This window comes from Colletes latitarsis, chromosome 8 (genome assembly GCF_051014445.1).
Source record: "Colletes latitarsis isolate SP2378_abdomen chromosome 8, iyColLati1, whole genome shotgun sequence".
Classification (NCBI taxonomy): Eukaryota; Metazoa; Arthropoda; class Insecta; order Hymenoptera; family Colletidae; genus Colletes; species Colletes latitarsis.
Window position 1 is genome coordinate 27,309,076 of NC_135141.1, and position 27,169 is coordinate 27,336,244.

General features: G+C 45.2%; 2 protein-coding genes across 6 annotated transcripts in view; one reads left to right on the forward strand and one right to left on the reverse strand.

The window, feature by feature from the left end:
• Positions 1 to 27,169, reverse strand: part of Osp (myosin phosphatase Rho interacting protein outspread) — a 202,530-nt gene that overhangs the window by 82,042 nt on the left and 93,319 nt on the right. For all 5 annotated transcript variants that reach the window (XM_076771095.1, XM_076771094.1, XM_076771098.1 and 2 more), the window contains exon 3: positions 15,598 to 15,663. In XM_076771095.1, coding sequence (XP_076627210.1) covers positions 15,598 to 15,663 — 66 coding nt within the window. The remainder of the gene's footprint in view (positions 1 to 15,597; positions 15,664 to 27,169) is intronic.
• Positions 1,029 to 3,432, forward strand: Tpx-4 (thioredoxin peroxidase 4). Its single transcript, XM_076770738.1, has 5 exons — positions 1,029 to 1,216; positions 1,830 to 1,986; positions 2,535 to 2,752; positions 2,934 to 3,009; positions 3,170 to 3,432. Exons 1-5 carry the CDS (start codon positions 1,134 to 1,136, stop codon positions 3,296 to 3,298), a joined length of 663 nt encoding a protein of 220 aa, XP_076626853.1. The 5' UTR covers positions 1,029 to 1,133; the 3' UTR covers positions 3,299 to 3,432.

Consider the following 27,169-nt stretch of genomic DNA (forward strand, 5'->3'; position numbering starts at 1 on the left):
ACAAATTTTATTAATGATTTTTAAGAATAATTTCGTTAATAACTTCTTAACGAAGATTCAATCAACAAATTGGTATCCTTGATTTTCGTCTTATTTCGTCCTCTAGAATCTCTTATTAAAATTTTTCCCAGACCGAACAGCCCGTATATGGTGCACGCTGTTGTTAGTAGATACATTCCCATAACAGTCGAAACGTCGGAGAACGGGTTGTAAGCAAATTGCAGACATCAATGGCACCGTTTTAATAGAATAATATTACAATAATGGCACGCTGACGGAAATTCGTTTCGTCTTTTAAGGGTTTTAACAACGCGCGTTTTGCATATTTTCCACGAGCGCGCGCTTTGCATATTATTCACAATGCAATTATGTATATTTGTACGCGGCCTGCATACTCGATTAAAAATTTTCGTCGTGCCGTACACGCCGCGAATTTATTTATAGAAATCGTCGATATTATTTTACCCCGGCATTATCATTAAGTAATAAACATTTTCACGGTGTAATGGGGACCTAGAACGTTTTATACACGATGCTCCGAGCGTCGATGAAATTTCTCGTCGCACGATCTATCCAATTTTATTTAACGCTGAGACAAAATAAAATTCAACGGTTTGAACGATCCGTGCGAACTGATTATCTAGCAATAAGCTCCTATCGATTTGTAGACTGATCGTTTTAAACGTTCTAAATTAAATATCGCTTAATCTCGACGACAATCCAAACGGAAGTTGCCAATCGAGATACAATCACGATTGAAAGGTTCGAGCAGGAGCAAAGTTTTGTCGCGCGATTCCGATCTCCCGATTAGGAGTGATGTCGTGTCTGAAGCGTTTCGAAGGCGTCCAATCACGTAGCTCGCGCTTGTTTCACGCGCTATGATATTCGCGTTGTCTCCCATACGTCGGCCTTGTTAAATAGTTGCAACCGCCATCTATTTGCACGCCCGATATGAACTTGATACTGGCACGCATGGTGGGTAGAGGGAGGCAAAATCGCGGAAGGTGCCCACCCGTGGACACCACTGGCCTACAGATATCACTCGAACGCAACTTGGGATCAGTTTGTCGCGCTCCATCGTCCAAAGTGGTCGCATCAAATACCAGAGTAATTTTCGACGCGAGCAGTCAATCATGAGGATCAATTCCATCGTTCCAAACTTTAGCGCGGACTCCACCAAGGGTCCCATCGAGTTCTACGAGTGGCAAGGAAATTCGTGAGTCTTTATTTATTTCTACGCGTCGCTCGAAATCATGGAAAATCACTTTTCAACGATTAGCTTCCAAGATATTCGAGCTCGCGATTCGAAAGACTTTCCTCTCGACCAGGTAATCGTTAACGTGTACATTAGAATCGAACGCAGCGAGACCGGTTTCTGGTTTTAGATTTATTTTTCATGACGCAATACCGCTTGAAAGGTCGACGCAGTTACGTAACGGAAATTAGAGAATTCCATGCAGGGAAAAAATTGATCGACGATACCCGATCCCACGTTTCCTTTAATTAAATCGAGAGGATGGATCTTTCTTTCGTTCGTTGGAAAATCGACACGACGAATAAACATAATTCCGTCGAGTATCGTTCTTTTGCTTCCAACGTGTGACCGTTATGTTTACCTGCCCTTGGCAGTAACCGCGAACGCTACAATTAAACCATTACGACACGGTGTGGTCGCACTTTTATCGCGAACAGTGCTTGTGTCAAACTAAATGTAACAAAACAACGGTTTAGGTGTACGGTTTCGGTGGAAACGTGATATTCTTACGTTAACAACGTTCTAAATTTTTCATTTAAATCTTCTAACAAACTAATATCTATTTTCTTTATAGATGGGTGGTGTTGTTCTCCCATCCTGCCGATTTCACGCCGGTCTGCACCACCGAGCTGGGCCGTTTGGCGGTCCATCAGCCTCATTTCGAACGCCGGAACACGAAACTTTTGGCCCACTCCGTGGACAATCTGCAGGACCACGTCGACTGGGTGAACGTATGCGACAAAAATTATTCCCAACGAAAGTAGTAAACACGACGCAAACACGCGTTTCGATATCGAACGAACGCGCCGAAGAAATCCATTAACGAGAATTTAAATTCAATTCAGCTACCGATTCTCGTTCCTTTGTTGATAATCGTGCAACACCGGTGATTTACAAAGCGGTTAGTCATGTTATTTTCCTGTTTGAAATCGCTGGCTGCACGAGCGGAATAATTAAACTGTCCGAAGACGGTTACAGATCGTTCGATTCGTCCGTACATAAGCTGCGAGTGTTGATAAATAGGAACGCGTGGTTACGTTTAACGCCTGTACGACGATCGAGACCTTGCTCTGCCTTTTGCAAACCGTAAACGATCCGGTAAAAATATTTTCCGGGCAACAAATCCATCGAAATATTCCCAGCTTGCTCCCAGTAAATATCAAAAAATCTTTCCACGCGACAATTGGTTTAAGGACGCTAATTGTCGCGTTTAATTCGCGAACAGACTTTTTTCCCCCCGTCGTAGATCACATAATTCACCGCGTTTCCTGCTCGACAGGATATTAAATCTTACTGCCGAGACATTCCCGGCTCCTTCCCTTATCCAATCATCGCCGACCACGATCGCACCTTGGCGGTCAAACTGGACATGATCGACGAAGCGGGCAAAGACGACCCAGAAAACGCAATGACGGTTCGCGCATTGTACATCATCAGTCCCGATCATCGTCTGCGTTTGTCGATACATTACCCGACATCCACCGGTCGCAACGTCGAGTGAGTCTTCTTATTTTACCAACCAGAACTTTCTATCGATGACGTATCTTTAAAAAATAAAAAACAATCCAGAGAATACGCGTATCAATCTTTACGGAAATATACGTCGAACATTAAATGAAATTTAAATTTAACTTGTAAAAATGGAGAACACGTTAACGATATTGTTATCGCTTTGCAGTGAGATACTACGTGTTATCGACTCGCTACAGCTGGTCGACAGAAAGCCAGAAATTGCGACCCCTGCTAACTGGGTGGTAAGAAAACTTTATCTATTATTATCGTAATCCTCGATTAACCCTTTAGGATCCCGGTGGATATTTTGAAATCAATTTTGCGACACGTTGACTGCTGGAATTCTACTGAAAGAGATTCGAAACGACTCGAGCACTGAATTTACTTTATTTGTTGTTACAGCCTGGCGAGAAAGTGATGATCCTACCGACTGTAAAAGACGAGGAGCTGCCTAAGCTCTTCCCAGGTGGTGTGGACAAAGTAACGATGCCGTCTGGGAAAGTCTACGTGCGTACGACCACGGATTATTAAGCAATGATCGCAAATAATGCAACACGACGTCCCTCATGCATTTTGTATTGATATTCGTAGTTACTGTCAAGGTTGCATGGAACCGCGTTCAAATGTAAATCTTGTTTTGCTTCGAAATAAAACTATTCGCCAGAGATCAGTATCAGAGATTCCTTTTAAAATCTCAAACAGTGAGTAGAAATTTTAAAAATAGTAATTCCAAGCGAAAGAGTAAGCAGAGGACGTGAAATAAAATTGTAGACCGTGCTTTCGAGAAAGTTCACTTTTTAAAATTTACCGACGCAAAAATCCACGTCGATAAAACGATAAAAATAGGGTATTCGTAATGTAAGTAAAAGTAAGTCAGCGAGGTTACTACAAAATAAATTATGATACTGATAATGTTTAGAAGTGTAGGCGCCAACAGAGATAACCTACAAGAAAATCAAAATATAATCCTCCGCGAAGCCTTTTATGAGCAAACTTTTTTCTGTAATTGCTATTTATAACTTGACACGTTACGAATCGTATATTTTTAATTTTCGAGTCGATTTCGCGCGTCGTTCGCGCCAGCGTAATTTATTGTACGCTGAACGAGCTCTGTGCAAATACCGTGCACGATATTTAACGAGTTTATTGTGCTTAGATAAAGTTTGTTTCCTCAGTTGTATCTAATCGCTCACATTATAACCGTGCACCCGGTTAGATAAAAGTTTTATCGTTGCTCCGACGTGGTCTCAAAATTTCTCGAACTTTCAAAAACATTGGAAACGGTTCTCCCTTCGAGATTGTGGAACTAACGAATTGAAATAGATTTTGTTGGACAGAAACATTCTCATTGTGGACCATTTCTGCCAGTGTCATTTTCTCGAAAGGTATCAGATGAAAATTGATGTTTATACGAGCAAAATGGGAATATCGATCGTTATTTTTCGCCCACTAAAGCAACGTAAATTTGAAAATCCGTAACACTATACCAAAGGAACCTATAAATATCCCTTTTATAGATTTGCCAGCCTGGGTCGTTAAAATTAGCCACTATGTTCACCCCACGGACTTGCATATACACATGTCTTACATAAGCGTTTGGTCGATCGGTACAGTCTGTGTAACAAATTTTAACGCAAATACTGGACTGTGGAAGACTAGAAATTTCTCTTTGGAACGAGTCAGAGTTTAATCCCCCCACGGGCACGCTATAATTCGACTGGGTATTTTACAATAGCCATTTTAAAAATTCCTATCGATGAAAGTGACTTTCAAAAAAATACGTGGACCACCGTTGGAGGTTCAGACAAATCAGGATACGTAATCGAAACGATTCGACGACCCGCGAGGGGATCGCGTACATTCGTTCGTGCGCGACCGGTCATCAATATGGCGGTGAATAACTGTCGCTACTAGAAACAGAGAAGGGGGAGCTATCATTACTGATAATTGCGGTTGGCTAACACCTCGTCCCACCCGAGGATTCCCTTATCCTCGCGACCGTTTCTTACCCGTCCCGGTAGATCGAGCCACAAATGGACGGGAGCAATACGACAACAGGATGTCTGCGGGAAAAGGAAGAACAAAAACCAGCCGACCAGAGGTCGACCAGTCTTCTGCTGGCTACAGAAAATTCGACAAAAGCCTCTCGAGCCTGGAGGATCTCCCGCCACCGAGATCCTGGCCATCCCAACCCGTCTTCTTCGACGCTTCTGGGTGCAAATACACGAACCCCTCTCGACACAGCTTTTATTTTACCCGACTTACCCGACAGAAAATTCTTCCTTTGCTCTGGAGGTCCCAGTTTCCTCGAGAAAATACCGAAACTTTTCCGTCAGGTTGCGCAAATTTCGATGAAAAAATAGCAGAAGAACGACGAAGATATCCTTTTAGCGTGTAACGAAAGATCAATGAAGTATGAGACGCACGAAACGATACACGATACCAGGACACGTATGACGCGCGTTATTCTTTTAATTTTTTTCTGCGATAGTGTCTTTTTACGGCCAGTGTACCGAATATAGGAATATTTCTCCGGATGAGAATCGCGTCCATCTTTGAAACGAACTACCTCGAGCTCTATTTCACGAAACTGATCGAAAGTTTGGGTCTCGCGAAAGGATCGACGAGTTCCCGGGTTCGTATCGGTTACGAGCGTCTGGGAGACGTTTGCACGGAGAAAAAGAAATCATAATTTATACGTCGCTGCGCCGTCAACCTGGACAATAAATCCGCCGGTGTTTCAGCGGATTGCCCGCAGCCAGCTGGACCAAACATACTCGGCCCGCCTAGGGTGTCCATTATTCCCACATAATTACATACCTCTCCCTCAGGAATTTTCGAAATGAGTTTCAGCCCCGTTCGACGGGCCGCGGGATTCGTGCAACCGGTCGTTCGAGCTCCCGACATCGGCGACGATAAGTTTTCCATTCCCTACGCGAGCGTGGAAATTCGACCACACAGAAAATCGGGCCCCAAATTACGACGCGATGAATCACGGTTTCTATTGGTCCCCCCGGCCCGGTTGGAATCCTCCGTTTCGAGTTTCCTAAACCGTAATCCCCCCAGAGGGCCAACGGAGGAATAAATTCGAGCTTTGGTTAGCGTTGTAACATGTTACATCGAAATAAAAATAAACTTTCGTTCAAGTGTATGTAGATATTTAAAAAATCAGTTTCTACTTTATTTTGAAAGTTACCGCACAGTGTTTGGATCTCAGAATTGTGTAAATAGAATTTAGAAATAGTCATGCAAATTCTGTACACGGTAAAACTGATATAATTGAACGATCATTAGAAAGTCAAGTTATTTTGTTAAGATTTTGTAACCGACAATGTTTGACTATGTAAAATCCACATTTGTAGTCCCTTACATATTATATCTTTCGTACCAAAGGGTTTATTCCCGTTAATAAATGAATAATAATAATATGTACACATATACCTCGATATCGAAGCTAACAATCCAAAGCAAAAGAAGCCTCAGCTCGATCGTTCACGATCCTAGCGTAAAGCTCGTCTAATTGCGACTTCGTGAAAGGACAACGGCGGTCGTCCATCGTCTAAAGATCTCATTAATTAACGAAATAAGGAGAATCAGGTGTTTGAACGGCCTGGGCAAAACACCGAGCCGCGAACGCACCGGCCTTCGACGGCAGGCCTCGATTTCGTCGAATCGACAGTCGATCCCCGATCGATACGGCTCGCCTTGGATCGCGTTCCATTGAACCGTAAAAGCCCAGCTTCCGTGTTCCGGCTAACTGTTAACCACGGAGGACCGTGCACACCGTCGCAGAAGGACGAACGACCAGAGAAACAAACGCGAGAAAGAGGGACGAGGATAGAAATCGCGGGCAACGATGCCCATTAAACATAGCCTCCCGTCGTTGGTTTGGTCTAGTTTAAAGCCGTCGTCGGGCTCGCTTGGTCTCGCGTGAGTCTGATTGCGGGTTGAACAGGTTGAACAGTTGGGTAATGGAGGCGCCCACATCTCCACGCTAGCGGTACCAGCTTCTGTTATCTGCGCCGCTGTTAAAGGCGACGGATCGCGCGGTCAACCGGCGTCGGTTCCAATGCCCGCTCGCCTTTATCCGCTATTGTCTTCTCGGAAAACCAGCCAGCCCATCCGGACGACGCTCTTCATCGACCCACTGGGTGTCGCCGTTCTCACTCGAACTCCGCGACACGATTTTTTGCCAATTTTTTCTGCTCTCTTTCCTCGACATTATTGGTTTTAAACGGTACTGAGTTTTTAAACGTTCATTGCGAGTCTACTTCTGTGACATCCAGCAGATGGTTGGAACGACTAATAAATTATTGGTAATAATGTTTACGTTTATTTGTTTAGTCCAAATGCGAGGCGTTAGTGAAATGTATCGAGTAATTTCAAATATCGTGGCAATCATAGTGTAACACGGTCGTCGCTTGCAGTAGCATGAAGTCAAAAATAGTTCCATTTAAAAATATAAGTGACCTTAATTTTTGATTGAAAATCAATTTCTTTTTTAATTTGAGCAATATAAGAGTAATTTCTTATCGGTTAAATATCGAGAGGGACTAAAAAGAAAATTAATTTTCAGAAATAGACAATTTAGATTTTACCGATTCTATAGCATGTACGGTAAGTCTAGAAGAGTCGAAGAGTGAAGACCGACGTAAGGTCGTCCAGAAACGACCAAAAATTTGGCAGCAGCGTGTCGGAAGAAGAACGAACGTTTTGATGAAACGTCTAATAGAGATTAGTCGACAGGTGACCGTCAGGGCCTGAATAACGCTTACGATCAAACAAGACCTCCGACGAGCCTATCATTTTCATCCTGTCATTAACGTCTCCGGCGGAGGAGAGCTATTCGTAAGACCGAGACTAATAGGAAACACATCGTCGGCTCGGTAACGTTACAGCGCGCTGATGATGTCGATGACGATGTCGATAAGATCAACGACGATGCGAATGACCCCTTTTCCGACAGCGATACATTCTCAATCCCAGCGCGAAGTTAATCAGCTGACCCCAATTAAACGATAGCCATCGACTGGCTCGGGCGAGACAACGGTTGCGTCGACGATAAATGTTAATGAACCGTGACATAATAGGATCCACGATAATAACCGGGGAATCTGTTGGCCGACCATTAAGGGTGCCTTTGTTCCACCTACGATTCGTCGATTATTCGCTCGCGTTAATGTCGTAACGGTGTCCGTGCTCTATTAGAGTACAGTTTAATTGCGGCTAACCGTAAACCGTGCCGGCCAATTTCATCGCGGAGCGCGAAAGAATACTCCCCGATGAATCATCTACCCGGTGGTTCGACGCAGAAGTATCCGAGGACACGTCCAACAATCCACGTCGAAACGATCCACCTTGACTGTGGTACGCACGCGTCCCCGTATCGCAATAATTTATTCGAAATCTAATCCACGGAAACGAAGAATGGGCCCCCCTCCGCCCTTCGTCATCGAGAAATTCCAATTAGCATATATCGAAACAATCTGTATCCTCGTGTGTGTTTGTAAATCGTAGCCTACGATTTATCCGCAGCCTAGACGCCGAGAAAATAATCCCGTGGATCCACCTCGCCCTCGAGTGGTCGTCGAGAAGTTCCAATCAGCAGATATCGGGACGATCTGTTTGCTCGTTCCGCGGTACGTCAACCACGGTCCGATTATCCCCTCGTTCCTCGTTTTATTCCGGTTGCTTTCCGTCGATGGCTACCACCGTCGCGGTGCACTGCCCCCCTCCCCCCTATATTCGATATTAATACCGATACGCGTGCACGGGATTTGCATCCGAGCGTCGTTGCACGTGCGCGTTTAATCCGCGGCTCGTCCGGTGTCAACCCGAAGCCCTGACTGTCCGCGATAACCGAGCACCGGGAGATTCCCGCGAGGGGGGTGGTTTGCATCCAGACCCGGAGCGTTTTATCTCACGAGGAAGTCGCTGTTTAGACCTCGGGGACAAGCAAGATGGATTAGGCTCGGGTCGAGGCTGCTCGACGACAGTCGCCGATCGACTACGAATGCTCCACCGGTGTAAACGAAAGAATCATTTCTTTGCTCCTAGATTACGATCCCCGAGAGGCATCCTAGCGTGCAGTACTCGACGCTTGAGCAGATCATAATATCTACGAGCGACGTTGGAAATTGTTACACTCTACATATTCCTATATGCTGTTTGACTATCGAATATTTTAACGAGGACTACGAACAATGTTTTTTCATACGTTTCTTTTAATTTACAATTAAATATTTTGTATATAGAAATAGAGAAAAGAAAAACAGGAAAACGGGGAATCGAATTCTGAGCTGTCTGGGTTAGGTCTGATACGTAATACCTGAACTATGCCTCTTACTTATTGGCGTCCATTCAAGTAGTTTTTAAGGAGCATGGAAGCTTTTTAATTGAATATCTAACCCTATAATGATATACAGGGTGTTTGGCCACCCCTGGGAAATATTTAATGGGGGATTCTAGAGGCCAAAATAAGACGAAAATCAAGAATACCAATGTGTTGATGAAGGCTTCGTTAAACAGTTAAATTTTTGACCTTCTCGAATTTTTTTCTAGAAAATGCGCAGGATTTCGAGGGTATGTCTATTCACCAAAAATGATTGTACTTGACCCCCGCAACCGAAAATAATTTTTTTAGAACGATTCGAAAATTTTTTTATATCGACGCCCTGTCGATTTTTCTTAAAAATTCTTTTTTCAGTTTTAGCAATTTTGTTTGACGTCCTACAGAAAAGTTGTCTAATACTTCTACTTCAGAAAAAAGTTTCATTGAAATATATTCAGAATTGTAGGAGTTATAGCTGTTTGAAAATTGAAATATTTTTATGGGGTTTTTTTTGTCATTTTGCGGGGACAAGGACCAACTTTTCGAATATTTTTGCGATTTGTACATATTCCCCATCAAAATACGCGTAGTTTGCTTTTTTAAACATTAAAATCGTCCAATCCGTTCAGAAGTTATGACGTTTTAAAAATTCGCATGAAAATTCGGGCAGACATTTCTGGCCAGAAATTGTATTTTCGGTAAGGAATTTTTTTCTCGAAACTGAGTAAGATTTCGGGGGTATGTCTAATGACCAAAAATGATTGCAATTGACCTCTGCAACCGAAAATAATTTTTTCAAAACGGTTTGAAATTTTTTAATTTTGTCGAAAAATTTTAGACCTTTCGGAATTTTTTTCTCGAAAGTAGGTAGGATTTCGAGGATATGTCTATTGACCAAAAATGGTTGTAATTGACCCCCGCAACAGAAAATAATTTTTTCGGAATTAATTAAAAATTTTTTTTTTCGTCGAAAAATTTAGGCATCTACCCCCTGTCGATTTTTCTTAAAAATTCCCTTTTCATTTTTAGCAATTTTGTTTGACGCCCTACAGAAAAGTTGTCTAATACTTTTTGTAGGTGCCCATGAGCTCTACTTCAGAAAAAAGTTTCATTGAAATATATTCACAATTGTAGGAGTTATGGCTGTTTGAAAATTGAAATATTTTTATGGGGTTTTTTTTGTCATTTTGCGGGGACAAGGACCAACTTTTCGAATATTTTTGCGATTTGTACATATTCTCCATCAAAATACGAGTAGTTTGCTTTTTTAAACATTAAAATCGTCCAATCCGTTCAGAAGTTATGACGTTTTAAAGATTCGCATGAAAATTCGGGCAGGCATTTCTGTCCAGAAATTATATTTTCGGTAAGGAATTTTTTTCTCGAAACTGAGTAGGAATTCGGGGGTATGTCTGTTGACCAAAACTGATTACAATTGATCCCCGCAAACGATAATAATTTTTCTAAAATGATTTGAAATTTTTTTTTCCGTCGAAAAATTTCACATCTTCTCGAATTTTTTTCTCGAAACTGAGTAGGATTTCTGAGGTATGTCCATTCACCAAAAATGATTGTAATTGACCCCTGCAACCGAAAATAATTTTTCCAGAACGATTTGAAATTTTTTAATTTAATAACTTTTTAACGAAGCCTCCATCAACAAATTGGTATTCTTAATTTTCGTCTTATTTTGGCCTCTAGAATCCCCCATTAAAATTTTTCCCAGAGAACACCCTGTATATTAGTAAGATCTTGCAGTGCTCGGAATCTCAATGAAATCGGTGAACCGAAGATCTTGTATTCTCTTTGTAAGACAGGGCCCTGCTAGGGTTGCTTTACTTTCATGGTTGGACCAGCAGGCCCAGGACGAAGAGTCCCCAGAAGACTCGAACGAAACACCATTGTCGTTATATTTTATGGACTTAGTCGTGACGCGCGTCGAAGGGAAAGCAAAGGGCCCCATATGCATGGGAAAGAAGTACCCCTCGCTTTCCCTCTTTAAGAGCGTCGTAAATTAAGAATCCCCGAAGAGCTGGACTTTTACCTCGAACCGTGGGATTCGACGCGTTGTCTCGTCCATAAAACGCGGGAATAACGATCGAAACGGTTCCTAATCGCAACACCACGCCTCGCGGGGACCTTTGCACCGCGAACGAGCCGAACAAGGTCGCGGGGACCACGCGCTGGATCGTCCAGGGGGATACCAGGACGCATTTTCATGAGTGTAGCTCGCGTAGCGATGAAGATAGCCCGGAATAAGGGTCGAGTTGGCGGGCACCGTTGGCCAGCCTTAGAAGGGCAAACAGAATGCCGATCCAGGAATTAGATGGCTGTGTATGTGTTCGAGCGTGTGTACGCCACTGGCTGCCAGGTGTAAACGCGACGGGATCGTTAATTTCCCGATAATGTCGCTTTGCGCGGAACTAAGCGTCGATTCTCTGCCCTCCAGCCTCGACGTCCATTTGGAAAACCAGATAAACAGCGGAGATTCTTTGCGCGGAGGTGGTCGGTGTTTCGTGGCAGGCCACATCGGAATGCCGGGTAACGTTCGGGGCTTTTTGGAAGGGAAACGGTACCGTTACCGTCGCCAGGCCGCGACTCATGGAAGGTCAAACGCGATTCTGGAATTAGATGCCTCGCATACCCCGCGGCCAGCTGGCAGGTGTAAACGCGCCGAGACAGGATCGTTAATTTTCACCGTGGGTACCGTGTAGGACGATCAGATGACAAGATAGCCGTACTTCTGGTCCGTAAGGTCGCGACCGAGGTTTCAATTAGGCCTTTAATTTGATTGCGATGCTCGACGATCGTAAACCGTTTCGCGTTCGAAGCGTCGAACGCTGGGGGGATATCAGGTTTTCCGGACGAGACGGGATTAGGCTCGTGGGCGTCTGGAATTTCCGCGACTTCTTGCGTTTCCTGGGGGACAGAAATTCGCTACGACGAATATGAACGTTACATCGAGCACGTTTTATTTATTTATTTATTCACGGGATTGGATATCCATTAAAACAGAAAGAGATACAAGTAGGGGAGACCGGGGTAAAACAGAGACGCTAAAAATAAAGTTACGTAACTCCGCTTGATCGATTAATGTAAAAATAAAATTGCGATCAAGATGCATTAAACGATAGTACGTATTTCATTTTTTTAATAGAAAGACAAATACGAAACAATAATAATGTAGTTATGAGTTCTTAAGTGATCCGCATACAATAAATATTTACAGAAACGAAAGGTTTCGAATATGTCGTTAAGGAACAGAATAAAAGGCAAGGGTCCGAGGTGCGAACCTTGGGTAACGCCTGAATATATTATAGATATAGCATTTCGTAAACGTAAGATTTAATGGAGTCGTATCGATGAGAAAATCTTGTTATCGGCGGAGAAGAAAAAGCTTTCGAGACGCAATTAACGGGCAGCGATACAATTTTCCGGGCGTGTACTTGGTCGGGAGAGATCCGCGGTAATTGAAAGCGCGTATTCCACGGGGTAGGGAGAGAGCTAATCGTTCCAACTCGAACGATTAATTCCTCGCTGGTTCCACCTTTTCCCGCGAGCGGATTTGCATAATTGGCCGACGCTGACCATTTCGCTGGTATCGCGCTACCGCGAACGATCGAGGGGCCGCTCCCTCGAGAAATGCCATTTCCAATTAACTATCGATTATTGGGCCCGCGAATCGACCGATTAGGGTTGTCCCGTTTAAAGAACGTTGATAAATGCGCGCGATGGGACGCGTGGTGCTACCTTTTACCCTCTTTGGTCCCCGACGTCGGCGGGGACCAGGCGCTTGAATCCCGATAGCGATTCTAACGAGACTCGATAACTCCCATATTTGATTATTTATTTATTACTAACGCCAGATACGACCCTCTCGATACAACACAAAATACAGCATCGCGAACAACGAATAAAAATGCGCTGTGGGAATCTTCGAGCATGGAGTCCATCGAAAAGGGAACTTCAACAAGAGAAATTTGCAGAACAAAAATTCGCTACAATTAAATCTGAAAATCGATGGATCCTGATGTTTCTCGTAAGCTTATCCTGCTTCAGCTCATGAAAGCTTTCCTCTCGTTCGAGAACATTTGAAATATCAAATATTTTGGGAATATTTAAGAACGTAATACTTCAAAAACGTTGTATAGAAGGGATTCGTGAAAAGAAAGAGCAATTCTGTTGGAAGGTTCGGTGGAAACAATGGTAGCGAGCGCGAGCGATCCGCGGCGGCTTTCGTCTGAATAATTCCGACCCGTTAGCCCAATTTCTCATTCCACCTCAAGGACGACCAGGACGACTCCGGGTCCGGCGGTACCAAAGGGGAGAGACGCGCATCCGCTGCACGCCGGTCATTATCTTTTCGCATTTTTCGACCGAGATTATTCTCGAAACGAATGGCCCTCTTAAGGCTCGCGACCGGATCATTAATCTGGCTTCGAAGATGGCCGAGTTGTCGGGCCCAGCTAGCAGAAATCGACCGTCGTACGCTCGCGCCGGGGCCTTTAACAGGGTATCACCTTCGCGATCGGACGTCGTTACTTTAATTTCGTCTTCGCGTGTCCGCAGCCAATAATAGAACGCTTGGCAAAAATTGCGCTCCGTCGGAGACCGACCGACTGAAATTAAACCCCTCGCGGTCGGAGACCAGGATATTCCTGGCGGCGCGCACGACGTCCACAGCGACGCCTCTGCGACAGGGTGGCGTACCCGTCGTCGTCGTTCCGCGAAGGACAACAGAAAATAACCGAGAACGCGAATTCTTCTCGCCGAACTCCCCTGGGACCAACCATTATTGCTACATTTATTTCGGAGACTCGACAATCTCAACGAGATTAAATATACCAACTTTCGCCTCCATTCTTATCGGATTTATTTAACCCCTTGGCGTACAATGGCCACTCTGACTCGTCAAAAGATCTTTATGTGGAGTTTCGTAATCGTAATATTAATATTCGTTAAAAGGGCGTCGGAAAATTGTACTCGAGTAGCCACTCGACTTCTCGACAACTTGCTCCTATTAAAATGAATTCTTGGACTGCAACTGGTCAATTTTCCACAGATTGCCAAGCAATCATTTTTATTTCTCGTTCTATCATTTCTTTTCATACAGTGACGAGTCTGACAAGTTCTTGATGTAAAATTTCACAATCGCGAGGCTACTCACTCGTCATCAAGTCATAAATTACACATTTCGTGCTATTCTTTATGGCGACCATTCCTCGTACGAACAAATTTGAACTGGTCGAGGCTGTCGAGTGAAGCGACGCATCTCGTCAATTTTAATAATCAATCTCGAAGCCAAGGTTAAATTTCCACCATCGCCGTATTATGAAGCGCCCAGTAGACGTTGGCTAGAAATTACCGGGAATAAAGAGCGTTCCACGGCATCACCATTTATTACAAATGACGCGTAATAGTCGAGGATAATTCGCCCGGTTAAGTGACCCCCTTCGCAAAGATTTGCTTCCAATTACACCGAGGGGGGATCGGTTAACGAGTAAAAATGGATCCAGGGCTCGAGGAGCTAACGGAGCCAACGAATTTCTTTTCCACGGAATAACGTGGATGTTCGCGAGGGAAATAGACGGGACGCCTATTACCTGGCCATCTGTCCGGGCTTAAATCAATTCTGACGGTTTCTAGCATTACCGTGGCCATCGACGTCAGAAGACGCCGGGATTCGCGGCCGTTTCTCGTCCAGCGACGTTGCTGGATGCTGACGCTATTGATGGTGCTGCCGATGGCCGTGCACGAGCCGGCAAACTACAATTGACTTCGACCTTTGGCACTCCTAGACTCCGAGGGAGCCGCTTCATGGGGCAGCGTTTGATTCACTGCCTGCCATAACGTTCCCGGAGTCTGACGGTTCGCGATTCTTGAAAGGCGACGCGCGGTCGTGCGTCCCGAATGCCGTCCTCTGAAATCGTCTTCGAGCGTCGAAACTCGCGACAGTGTTACTCAATTGTATCGCTGACAAGTTCGAGCAAACCCCGTTCCACTGTTTTCTTGAGGGAAATCACTGTGACAGGTTTTAAAAATCGAAATTTTTATATCTCTTTTCGCAAGAATAATAATCCCTTACAAAGGGGCTCGATCTGACTGTCTGGCCCCCTTAAAATCGAAAGATTCTTATTATATTTTAGAAAGAATCATTAGGAATTTGAGTAATGTTTAAATGTTTCGAAATGTCAGTTTTGGATACAGTTGCGTTCCACTGTTGCTGGTATAAGAAGCTTGTCAAGTGGATGACTGCGCAACGGGCTGCTCCAAGGCAGCTTTCGGCCGGATATAAAATTTAAATTGTAGCGGACCGTTTTCGAGGGAGCCGAACGAAACCGTATCAGGACGATAAACGGATTTGTCAGCGGCAAAGTGGATTTCGTACGAATACGCGCCGCCCCGGCGAAAAGACTCCCTAAGAGGATTCGATTTGCCGCGTGTAGTCGGTATCGAATACGGAAATTTGCATTAAATGGTTCTTGCGTGCGAAACTCACGTGTTCGTCCACCGAGTACGTTAGCTCCCCGTCGTCGTACAGGACGAACCATCTTCTCTGCCACCTCTGAAAACAGAAACAAAGATATCGTTGGTAAAAGCGCCAATAATTTTTCAAACCAAACAAAATACCAAGGGTAGGAATAAAAATCTGGTCTCCAGGTATAAATTATTCGAGAGAGGGCAACCTTTATCGCACAGTTCTAAATTGTTAAAAGGAAGACCACGCAGGAACGCAAAAAATTCAGTTTCGATGGCGCGTATTTGTTTTCGCGGAAGCGTTTATTGCATCGAGCGAAAAGAATTCCGCTTAACCCGAGGCTGAACCTGCTCAACCCACACGAAGGAATCTCTAAGGCCTCCCGACGCGGCAGCTGGACAATTAACACGCTGCTGCCGTTAATTAGAAACAAAGCTCGAGGAAAGAGGAGGCTCCATCGTCGCGATTTCTCTTTCGTTCCGCCGCGTGGCGAGTTTTCAAATTTTTCTCTCTTATCCCATTCGTGTCTCCCTTCGAGCGCCGTAACATCGAAGAGGCACAAATGATCGCTAAAACATCTTTATTCCGAAGCTTCGTCGGAATCGTCCTCAAATGTCGCGGAAAAATCCCGCAAAATGGGAAACGGTCCCGCGGATTTGACGGTCGAGGATCAAAGGAGGACGTTTCTGGGACGATCGCGATGCTCGGAAGCTCCCGGGGCGCGATTGTATGCAAATCAGCGCATAAAGTTCGCGGCCGGACGCTCGGTTGCACGCTCGCAACTCCGATCGACCGTCTTATTCCCGCGATGATCCCACGGGGACCGCGTGATGACGCAACGAGAACGAATTCGCGGAGAAAGTTCAGGGAAACGAGAACGAATAGGTGCTTTTTCGTCGTGGGTTTTGTCGCTTTCCGCCACGATCGCGATTATCCGCCGCTGAATCGCTCCCGGGAATGTGGCACGCGGTGATAACGAGGGCTGGCCTTCGCGGAGCGTACGCCTCGCGTGACCCAGATCCATTATTCACTTACTTCTTTGCAGCCTATTGCGCATTCGATTATCTGCTCATTAACGACCGTCCGTCGCTGACGCGCGATCCAGTCCGCGCTGCTCGCTTTTTACGATCGACTATCTTGAGAACAATGTTCCATCTGTCGAGGAACGGAACTCCTATAACCCCTTGACTTATTTACTTTTAAAAGATAATGGTTACAGCCATTTTGGCGAACGCCGAAAGCATCGTACGGTTATTCGCCGGATCTTCGGATCTCGTTTCGTTAAGCGTACTCCACTTTGCTGTTTCTAAACGCCTCCAGGTCCATTAGAAAATGTGCCGTCCCTAATGCGTTTAACAATGTGGTATCAGCACGACGGCTGTCCAGCGCATTACGCCCAGTAGTCACGGCCAGCGTTAAACAGACTGTTTCCTAATCGTCGGATCGGACGCGGTAAACGCTGCACGGACCTCGACAGATTTTAACGCTGCCCGATCATTTCCATCGAAGTTCGTCGCGAGTCACCGACGAAGATACGCGATACGTGATCGCGTTATCGGCGCAAGGCGCCGCAATAACGGTAAAAACGCTCGGAAAAGTTCCTACGGGTTAGGTAAACTCGAGCTTACGCAATTGAAAAGCAAACGCTGCGAATAAAATTTCGATCGCCTGGTGTCTTACTGTTTTTCGTTGACCCTGTTCGATACTTGGCGAGTATGGTAATCGCGACACCTGCGTTATTCTGTCGATCAACGTTACGTGTAGACTCGTGTTTACAAACATTCCGGTGCATAATAGTGAAAAGAAATAAATATACAACGATCTAGCGAACTTTCGAACGTTGTAACTCTTTGAGCACTTTAGCACCGAAAAACTTGCGTCTAGAGTTTATATTATTTCATTCGAATCTCATTTTATTTAGTATCTGCTTACACTAGAACTCTGTGACAAAAAACAGACTTCGTTACTAAGAGCCAAACAGTCGTAACTAGCCATTCAATAAGCGAAATGTTAGAACCGAATTATTTTACTTAATGTATATTAAACAATTATTAGTTTAGACTATCCAGTGAAGGGTTAAAGATACAGTTTACCGCGATCGTGGTGTTGGAGACGATGAATGAAACGGTCCAGGTATAAGGCTACCGACGTAACTGTGCCGACTGGTTTTCGCAGGCCCCTCGGATCGGTTATAGTTCACGAGGGGTCGAACGGGGCCCCGTGGGTTGCTCGTTGGCGCGGGGACGGCGTCGACGTCGGCTAGGCGCGCGCGTGTACCGTTGCAAAATCCTCGTCGGTCGTCGGACGCTAGCCAAGGAGGTGGAGAGAGGAGGACCACGTCCACGGGGGGGAGAGAGAGGCGAGATTTCAGCCTACACGAGGCGGCGGTATCTTCATCTGGTAATTATTCAGCGGGCCCTCGCGGACCCGTGCGAGAGCCACGGCACGTGCGTGGGAAGATCTCTCGCGGAGGAAGAGGAAGAAGAAGCGGACGACGCCGGGGCCCCGAACAATGCCGGAGGATTGAGACGGTGGAAGAGAAAGCACGGAACCCGAACACCAGCCCCGTAATCTCTTCCTCGTGTAACGCTTGCTGCAACCTCCGCGCCAGGGCTTCTACGCTTCAATGGAACCGAGAGACGTGCGAAAATCCTCGACACAGATGCCCTCCCTGCTACCGGAAAACTCGACGCGTCGTTAAATCCCTGACGCACCGATTACCGTGAGATTATAGCCGGCCATATTACGATAGCCAATTGCACGTTATGGAGGTTAATGGAGAGAAAATTGTGGGGGATATAGCTCGATGGGTACTGATTGTTTTTCTACCACGACAACCGGGGGAAACTTTCAGCCGCATCGCGCGACAACTAGAAGAATACTCGATTCAGTATGGATTATTTTTTCTTTTACAAAGTGGAATTTGTTGCAGAGGATGCGTTTGAGTGCTCAGCGTCTCCCGAAAGTGCAAGGGAACAAGAGGCTCGATCGTCACTGCCAGGTTCGTCGTTTGCGGAAGAAATAGAAGAGCACTTCTCGGTACTCTAAGAACATGACAGTGTTGAATGGTCGTCTTCGCTCATCGCGCGCTGCACTTTTCTGGAAATACATCGTTTCTCACGCTTTGTCTCCTTCCTAAGTTCCCTGGCAGACTCTGTCATAATTACGAACCTGTCGTGTCTTACCTCGGACTACGTACACGCAAATAGATAGCAAACTCCACGTTTTTGCCGGTGTTATTACAACACTTCAGCCTGTCCAGGCACGGAACAAATTAGGTTCATCGCCTGGTTTCTCTCTCTGCTCGAAACCTCGATTGTTCCCTCCGAGAAACGCTGCTGTGTCATTTATTTTTACGCTCGTGTTTTTAACAGGTATTTTTTTACTTGAAATATCGGAGCTATTCAGAATTGTAATTCGAGTAATTTCTATCGACTAAATAGAGGACGAGGCGTCTGAGATTTTTATGCAAGAAAGAATATTGTAATTTCGTGGATCGAGGGACCAGTATATTCCTGACCTATCGCATCTTCCTGGTTCGAACAGCCGGTCGTTAACACCGCCCACCAGCGTCTTTCTGGTTCGACCCGTTCCGTTCGTTCCGATCATCGACGAGCAAAATCACCCAGCCAACGGTTACGAACGAGATAACTGGCCCATTTTTTTAACGTTCGCGCGTGTCGGCCACACTTTCTCGCGTACACGACGCGATAAAGCACAGCGGGTAGCTCCGTTTCCTCGCCGAGTATTTACTCTCGTTCGCTGAGGAACGCTTCGAGTCAAGATCTAACTGCTCTTACAATCGGAAACGAAGCCTTGATAACTCCCAAAATTGACGAAACAAAGTACAATCCATCCTTAATCACGGAAAAGGCTTTTGGCCGCCAAGGAAGTCCGCGTATTAATTTTGAATCGATCGTAAACATTTCTTGATCTGCTGTTCGCTTGTTTCCGTGAATAAATATTTTTAATTGATTTCTCGCGGCAAACTTGACCCAGTTTGGAGGTTCCGGTTGCGTGGAGAGGTCGGATAAATTTCTGAGACGGACGGTGGCTGGCGAAACGGCTCCAATTTCCGTACGGCTGAATCGTCGAGCACGAAGAACCACGGATCGAACGCTCGGCGACTTCGGAACGCTGACCTACCGCACCTTCTTCCGGGTACAGCGACGATCGTTTTGCATCGCCCACGGATCAAGGACTTCTGGTTTCATCGGCGCACGAGCATCGCGTCGATCATCCGGGACGGGATGCTTCCTCGACAGGAAGGTGGGCAAAAAGGTGAACATACTACTTTGTCATTGGTGACGCGCGGAATTTCGCATCGCCGCGATCGACGAGGGCCCCGTTGATCCGAAACGACGCGTCGTCGATCCGTATCGACTCCATTTCCCGGATGCGTGTATACATCTTCTCTCTTAATTATCAATTTCAAGCTCGAAACTATTGGGTTGTGTGATTCACTTTATTTCTTTATTAAAAGGGTTAAAACCTTTCCTATTTATTTGCTAGCTTATCAATTCCTAATGCAATCAAATCAGCTTGAATTGAAAGAACAGGTAAAAACACTGAAACTTATATTTTGCTCTTAAAAATCGTAATAATATGCTTCCGATTTAATCGTCGAAGATTGAATGTTCATTGTAAATTATAGATATCCACCATAGAATGCAAGTATTCCCTTAAAAAATGATTAGAGAAATGTAGCCTCGAATTTTAGATTTCTGACTTGTCCCTTTGTTTATCCGGTGTCAGTTTCAATTTTCCATTTCTCAGGATCGTTATGCGAGGCCTGGGTGCATCGGTGAAGTGGACGAGGAACCCCCAGCCGCGACGGAGTAAAATAATTCTCGGAGAGACGGGGTAATCGTCGCCTCGTACACTTAATATTCCGGCGGCAACGTTTCCTTTGCAGGCGTTGAAATCACCGCCGGTCCGCTCGGCCGTTCTCCTCCGCATTATCGCGTCGCGATCGTTCCTTTCGAGATCCATCGATTACGGAAGTTAGAAAGCGGTCCAGTCGACGGGGTCCGGCCACGAGAAGTTGAGCAACGCTCCGCGAGCTACGGACGAATTTATTATACCGCGAGGACGCGTTGATGCGCGCTTGATGTTCAGTGCGAAGATGCACGTAATGTCGCGCGATAAGATCAGGATTTAGAGTGGAATGGATCGCGCGAACCCGGGGACGACGACGTACGTGGACGCGGACGATCGCACCCGATAACGCTATTAAACCTGCGCGTGGATCCTCCGTCCTCGCGAATTTAAAAAAAAAAAACCAATCGATGCCAGTGATTTCGACGCTCGAGAGTCGCGAACACCAGTTTTAAAACGATCGATCTCTTTATTATCTCTTAAGTACCATTTTTTAACCCATTGACTGGATGGATTTGTTTTATGAATACCTCGTAAATGTAAAAATGTGTTGATTTTTAATATATCAGACTTGATGACGAGTGAATAGTGTCATCAAGAACTTGTAACGAGCCAGACTCGTCATTGTACGGCAAGGGGTTGAAGGTGGACAGTGTGTGCTAATAGGATTTTTTGAAAAGTGGATCCAGTAACGCGAACCGAGGGTTAATAATCTGTGGGACGAGGGATTGTAGGAGGGAAACGTTTGGACGAGGAGGGATCCAAGGTGTTCGTGACATTGTAACTTGGCACCGTGTGTCCCGACTTCCCGCGCGACTTCCTGGTCACCGATCAGCTTGTATCTTCTTCGACTCCGTGTCCGTGTTTACCTCACGATTCTCGCGTGGCGTGGTCATAGCGTGGCGTGCTACCATGCATAGACCGGCCGCTATCACCCGAAGTCCTCCGTGTTGCCGCGGAGAATGGGCGAGGTTGCTGAAGGGACCAATCTGACCTCAACGGTAACGTGACCCGACGATACTCCTGGCGATTCTTCGATCAAAGAACCACGATTCTGCCCATCCTATTTTCCCGACGATCTTACGGGATGCCTCCCAGAGATCCGGATACTGGACAACGTTGTGAATGAGATTTAATTTGAAATGTACTCTGTGCAATAAAAGCGATTTAGCGCGAGTTGCAGTAAAGTTTAATTTTCCTGGAGTTTGGATAACGTATTGCCAGTGGAGGAACGACGAAAAGAAATTCGCTGGGCGTCGAGGTTCCCCCGTAGTCGATTCCCATCGACCTTGATAAGCAGATCTGCTATCCTCGACGGTGGCCGAACGTTCCAATTTCGCCCGTGCTTCCTGGTTATCGATTATCTTCAACCACTTAACCATCCATAACGACTCGCGTAGCGAGGCCAGCGTTTAGTCACGGTGTCTTATCAAGAATGTAGGCTACCGGCTTGGTTTTCCTGTTGCGCGAATATATCAATTTACCGTATGTATCACGGTGTTCGATCTAGCCGGGCCGTCGGTGGCTGGAAACACCCACCGTCATCGTTCCCGTCGGAAATCGATCGATCGCGAAGCCACCTACCGGTCCTCCACGTCGTCCATTAATTAATCGTTACCGTGTTTTTCCGATCGGCACACCCCCGCCGCGTCTCGCGCCTTCTTCGTTTCCTCGTGACTCCCGGGTTCCCTTGACGGGATAATCTACGATCGGATCGGTCGTTACGGCTTCACTTCGACTTCCTGGTGGCTGATTATCTCCCGCGGACCGTATCCCCCGCGATCGGTGCCCGACCAACTCATGATACGCTCGTCCATGGATCGCCTATCGCGATCCCGCGAGGGATGGATCCACGGGAGGATGACGCCGCCGTCTAATCCGCAGCCGCGATTAAACGACCAGGGATCGACGATCGCGCGTGCGTTTATTGGCTATCGTCGCGACCGCGACGTCCTGCGTAATCTCTCGGTAATAAATTCTTACCGAGCGTTGATTGCTTCTCTCGTAACAGCTACAGTCTTCCTTTACAGTCTGTTTACTTCTTTTTTTCTTGAATTTCCTAACCATCTAGCGATGTTACAAGAATAATCTCCGGTAAGGATATATGCAGGGTGTTCGGTCACCTCTGAGAAAAAACTGGGCACCCAGTTATCCGAATAACTATAATAGAAGGTGGACAAATTTAAAAAAAAAATTATTTTTAGTTGCAGGGGTCGATTACAATCACTTTTGGCGAATACACAATCCTCGAAATCCTAGGCACTTTCGAGAAAAAAATTCAAGAAGGGGAAAGAATTCTTTTTTTTTACAATTCCAATATTTTTTAAATCCGAAACCGAATTCGTTGATAATAATTAATATTTGAACGCCAGCGGAGAATCGCGATAGTTTTCGAGGAACGCCGACCGCCGTTACGCGATGCAATTTACGTCGTCGCGATCCCGATCGAAGCGTGCTGGCGCAGGTGCGACGAAGCGGTCACGATCGAGACGCGATCGATCCGAAATGTAACGAGCCAATCGGACGATCGACGACGCGACCGTGTCCCGTGGCTTTTAATTAAAGTTGGACAGGTGCATCGGAGAAAGTACGATGTCGAGGGCCCCGAGAGCCGAGTGAAAGTCAGCCGATCTCGCGACGACGATGCATGAACCGAAGACCGATCGGTTGTTTAGAACGGTGTCCAACTAATTGGCGCAACCGGGCTAAATTTTCGCGAAACGAGCCTCCCCTTTCCCCATTTCAAGGGGAACAAATTTTAAAAAAAACATACGTACCCCTAAATTACAAGGATTCAACGACTCTATTCGCAAGTTGATTCCAATTTGAAGATTTCCAAACGGTTCACGTCGCCCTTTGCGTGGCGTAAAAATAGCAGACACGATTAGCGAATGATAACAATATTAATATAATCTGCAAAACGACGAAATACACTGCTACATTCGGAACCAAAGATTTGTTATCGACGATCCTTTCGTTTCTTTCGTTTCTCCCAGCGATTAATTACGCGCGGAATATTAATGGATCGATCGTTCGAATTTTTACCGAGTTTCGGGAAATCTGCACGCGCCGGACCGTAGAAAAAGAGGAGCCCGCGCGAGCGCGATCGTGAGAGGTGAAATCGGTCGACGACAGTCTCGGTTGAGGGGGGAAAAAATGCAGAATCTGGACTCGCGGTCGAGCAGGTTCGACGTTATCAGCGTTTTCGAAGAGAGTCGAAGGAGAAATCCACGACCTTGATGAAAGCGGCGCGTGTACGGCTCCCGCGACTAACTGGTTACACAAAATATCTGGCGTGTTCATCTACCTCGAACAACGAGATGTTTTCACCGCGGGAAAATCGCCGGGGCTCTCTAATTAAACCGTTTGTTAAACGAAACGCATCGAAGGGAACGGCCGCGAGAGCCACGCCAATTAAGACGACGATTACAAATCATCGACGTGGATGAATTTTCTAACGACACGAACGAACCCCGAAAAACGAGCATCGCAGAGATCATTGTAGATCTCGAACGTGGAGAGGCGGATTCTGGGGACTCGAGCGACAAAGACGAACACCGTAGACCTCGAACGAAACAAGAACACGAAGAGTCTGGAGCCTATATATAACGGACAAGCATTGTAGATCCCGAGGAGATGCAAGTTTCTAGAACTCGAATGATCCTTGAATGCTCGCATTCTACGAGTCAAGCGGACCTTGAAGATAAGTATTGTAGATCTCTGGCGGGAATAAACTTTCGAGACCTCGGGTAAATACAATAGATAAGCATCGGAGGGGCACGAATGAAGCGTAAAAGCTGAAAATCGAGCAACCTTGCAACATGGACATCGCGGATTTATACATTTTTTTAATCCCACGCACGTTAGCTTATCAAACGCGTTTATAAAATTGTCTCGAAAGCGTTCTTGACCGTTACGGAGCAACGTGCTCGCCTGTCGCGGAAGATTTCGACCGAAAGATAAAGCCAGCTATTAAAAAGCAAATCAGGAACTGCAAGTCGTCGATCATTGTTCGTTACGCGGAGCCCGTTTTCAGACCTCGAGTAATCGCCGTTGGAATTTCCGAGCCGAGTTACAAACGAGCGTTGAAACGATATGGATCTAGTTATCCTGAAACGACGAAGCGTGTCGCGGGTCACCGCTTTCCTGGCGCTATAGTTCGCGCGAAATCACCTGAGGCGAGACGATGATCAACGCGTCGACGACTGGGCTGATTTTTATCTTCACGCTCCGGCGGCCGTGAGCCACGATAATTCGTCGGTTTACGATTATTTAACCGGCCACGCCTAGACGAAAGGTCAACTAGTCCCCGATTTTGCGCGCGGTTTCACCCGACACCTGCGCTCAATTTTCTTCCGCCGTACGCGCAATTTTCTCCTCGTACACCTGCCGCGAACATCATGCTCCGTGGCCACGTTCTGCGCGACGACGATTACAAGGAAAACGTCTGACGTGCCTTCGACGATGGGGAGGGGATATGTTTCGGCCACCCCTGGGAAAAATTCTAATAAAGGATTCTAGAGGCCAAAATAAGACGAAAATCAAGAATACCAATTTGGTGATGAAGGCTTTGTTAAAACGTTTTTAACAGTTAAATTCAAAAATTTCAAATCGTTCTGGAAAAATTATTTTCGGTTGCAGGGGTCAATTACAATCATTTTTGGTCATTATACATACCTTCGAAATCCTATCCACTTTCGAGAAAAAAAATTGGGTAGGTGCTGAAAGTTTTGGGTGAAAAAAAAGACTTTCGAATCATTTTGGAAAAATTATTTTTAGTTGCAGGGGTCAATTGCAAGCATTTTTGGTCAACAGACATACCCCCGAAATCCTAACCATTTTCGAGAAAAAAATTCCTTACCGAAAATCTAATGTGGGGCCAGAAATGCTTCCCTGAAATCTCATGCGAATCTTTAAAACATCATAACTTTTGAACGGATTGGACGATTTTAATGTTTAAAAAAGCAAACTACGCGTATTTTAATGAAGAATATGTAGAAATCGCAAAAATATGCGAAAAGGTGGTCCTTGACCCCGCAAAATGAGAAAAACCCCATAAAAATGGTCCAATTTTCAAACAACCATAACTCCTACAATTGTGAATATATTTCAATGAAACTTTTTCAGAAGTAGAGCTGATGGGTACCTACAAAAAAGTATTAGACAACTTTTCTGTAGGGCGTCAAACAAAATTGCTAAAAATGAAAAAGGAATTTTTAAGAAAAATCGACAGGGTACCTAAATTTTTCGGTGAAAAAAAAAATTTTCGAATCGTTCTAAAAAAATTATTTTCAGTTACGGGGGTCAATTATAATCATTTTTGGTCATTATATATACCTCCGAAATCCTACCCACTTTCGAGAAAAAAATTCGAGTAAGTGCTGAAAATTTTGGGTGAAAAAAAAGATTTTCGAATCATCTTGGAAAAATTATTTTTAGTTGCAGGGGTCAATTGCAAGCATTTTTGGTCAACAGACATACCCCCGAAATCTTACGCATTTGCATTAAAACGGACTACCAACGCGCGTTAAAATTACTAAAACTTTAGTTACTTGCAGTTTCGAAATTATTAACATTTTCTCCATTATCGAGCCATTGTTAGCGGCGGCAAAGCTTCCTCTTTGAAATGGTTTTTGGTTTTTGTCGATCCGACTTCCCGTTTCGGAGATATCGTAATTTATGTAAAGTGTAATTTCTTTAATTCGACTGGTATAGCGCTTCCCGTGTTAAAACGGACTACCAACGCGCGTTAAAATTACTAAAAGTTTAATTACTTGCAGTTCCGAAATTATTAACATTTTCTCCATTATCAAGCCATTGTTAGCGGCGGTAAACCTTCCTCTTTAAAATGGCGTTTGGTTTTTGTCAATCCGACTTTCCGTTTCGGAGATATCGTAATTTATGTAAAGTGTAATTTCTTTAATTCGACTGGTATAGCGCTTCCCGTGTTAAAACGGACTACCAACGCGCGTTAAAATTACTAAAAGTTTAATTACTTGCAGTTCCGAAATTATTAACATTTTCTCCATTATCGAGCCATTGTTAGCGGCGGCAAAGCTTCCTCTTTGAAATGGTTTTTGGTTTTTGACGATCCGACTTCCCGTTTCGGAGATATCGTAATTTATGTAAAAGGGTATTTTTCTTAATTTGACTATCGCTGTCTCCGTCTAAGGCGTCGCGTCGGGCCTCTCGCTCGCGCGTGTATCGTACTGGCCTACCCCAACATCGTGACCCAGTTTCGCGTAGTGTTTCCAAGAATTTACTACGCGCTACTATGTACGCGCGCGCGGTCATCCGCCTCGCGTCAATGAACGTAAACAAACTCTTCGAACCCTCGTATCTCCGAAACTAGCCACCGCATCGACTTGAAATTAAAATCCTCATATCTCCGGAACTAATAAAGCTATCGACTCTCACAAACGCTCATTTTAAAGGGCATTTCATCCCCTAACCAATGACACTATCACCTACTATAATTTTTTCTATCTTCTATGTTTATTTTGACATTTACTTTGACGTTACATACCCAAAGAAGTTTCAGCGATTTCTACTGGTCATTCGACTGATCATGGTAGGAATGGACACACATCAAATGTCGGTAGGTTTAGTGGCGATGAATGAAAGAAATGTAAATGAATAACTGTATTTCGAGAAGATTCATTTCTGGAGCGTGGAGAGTTCTCAAAAAATGGCGAGCAAAAGTCCGTAGCGTTTA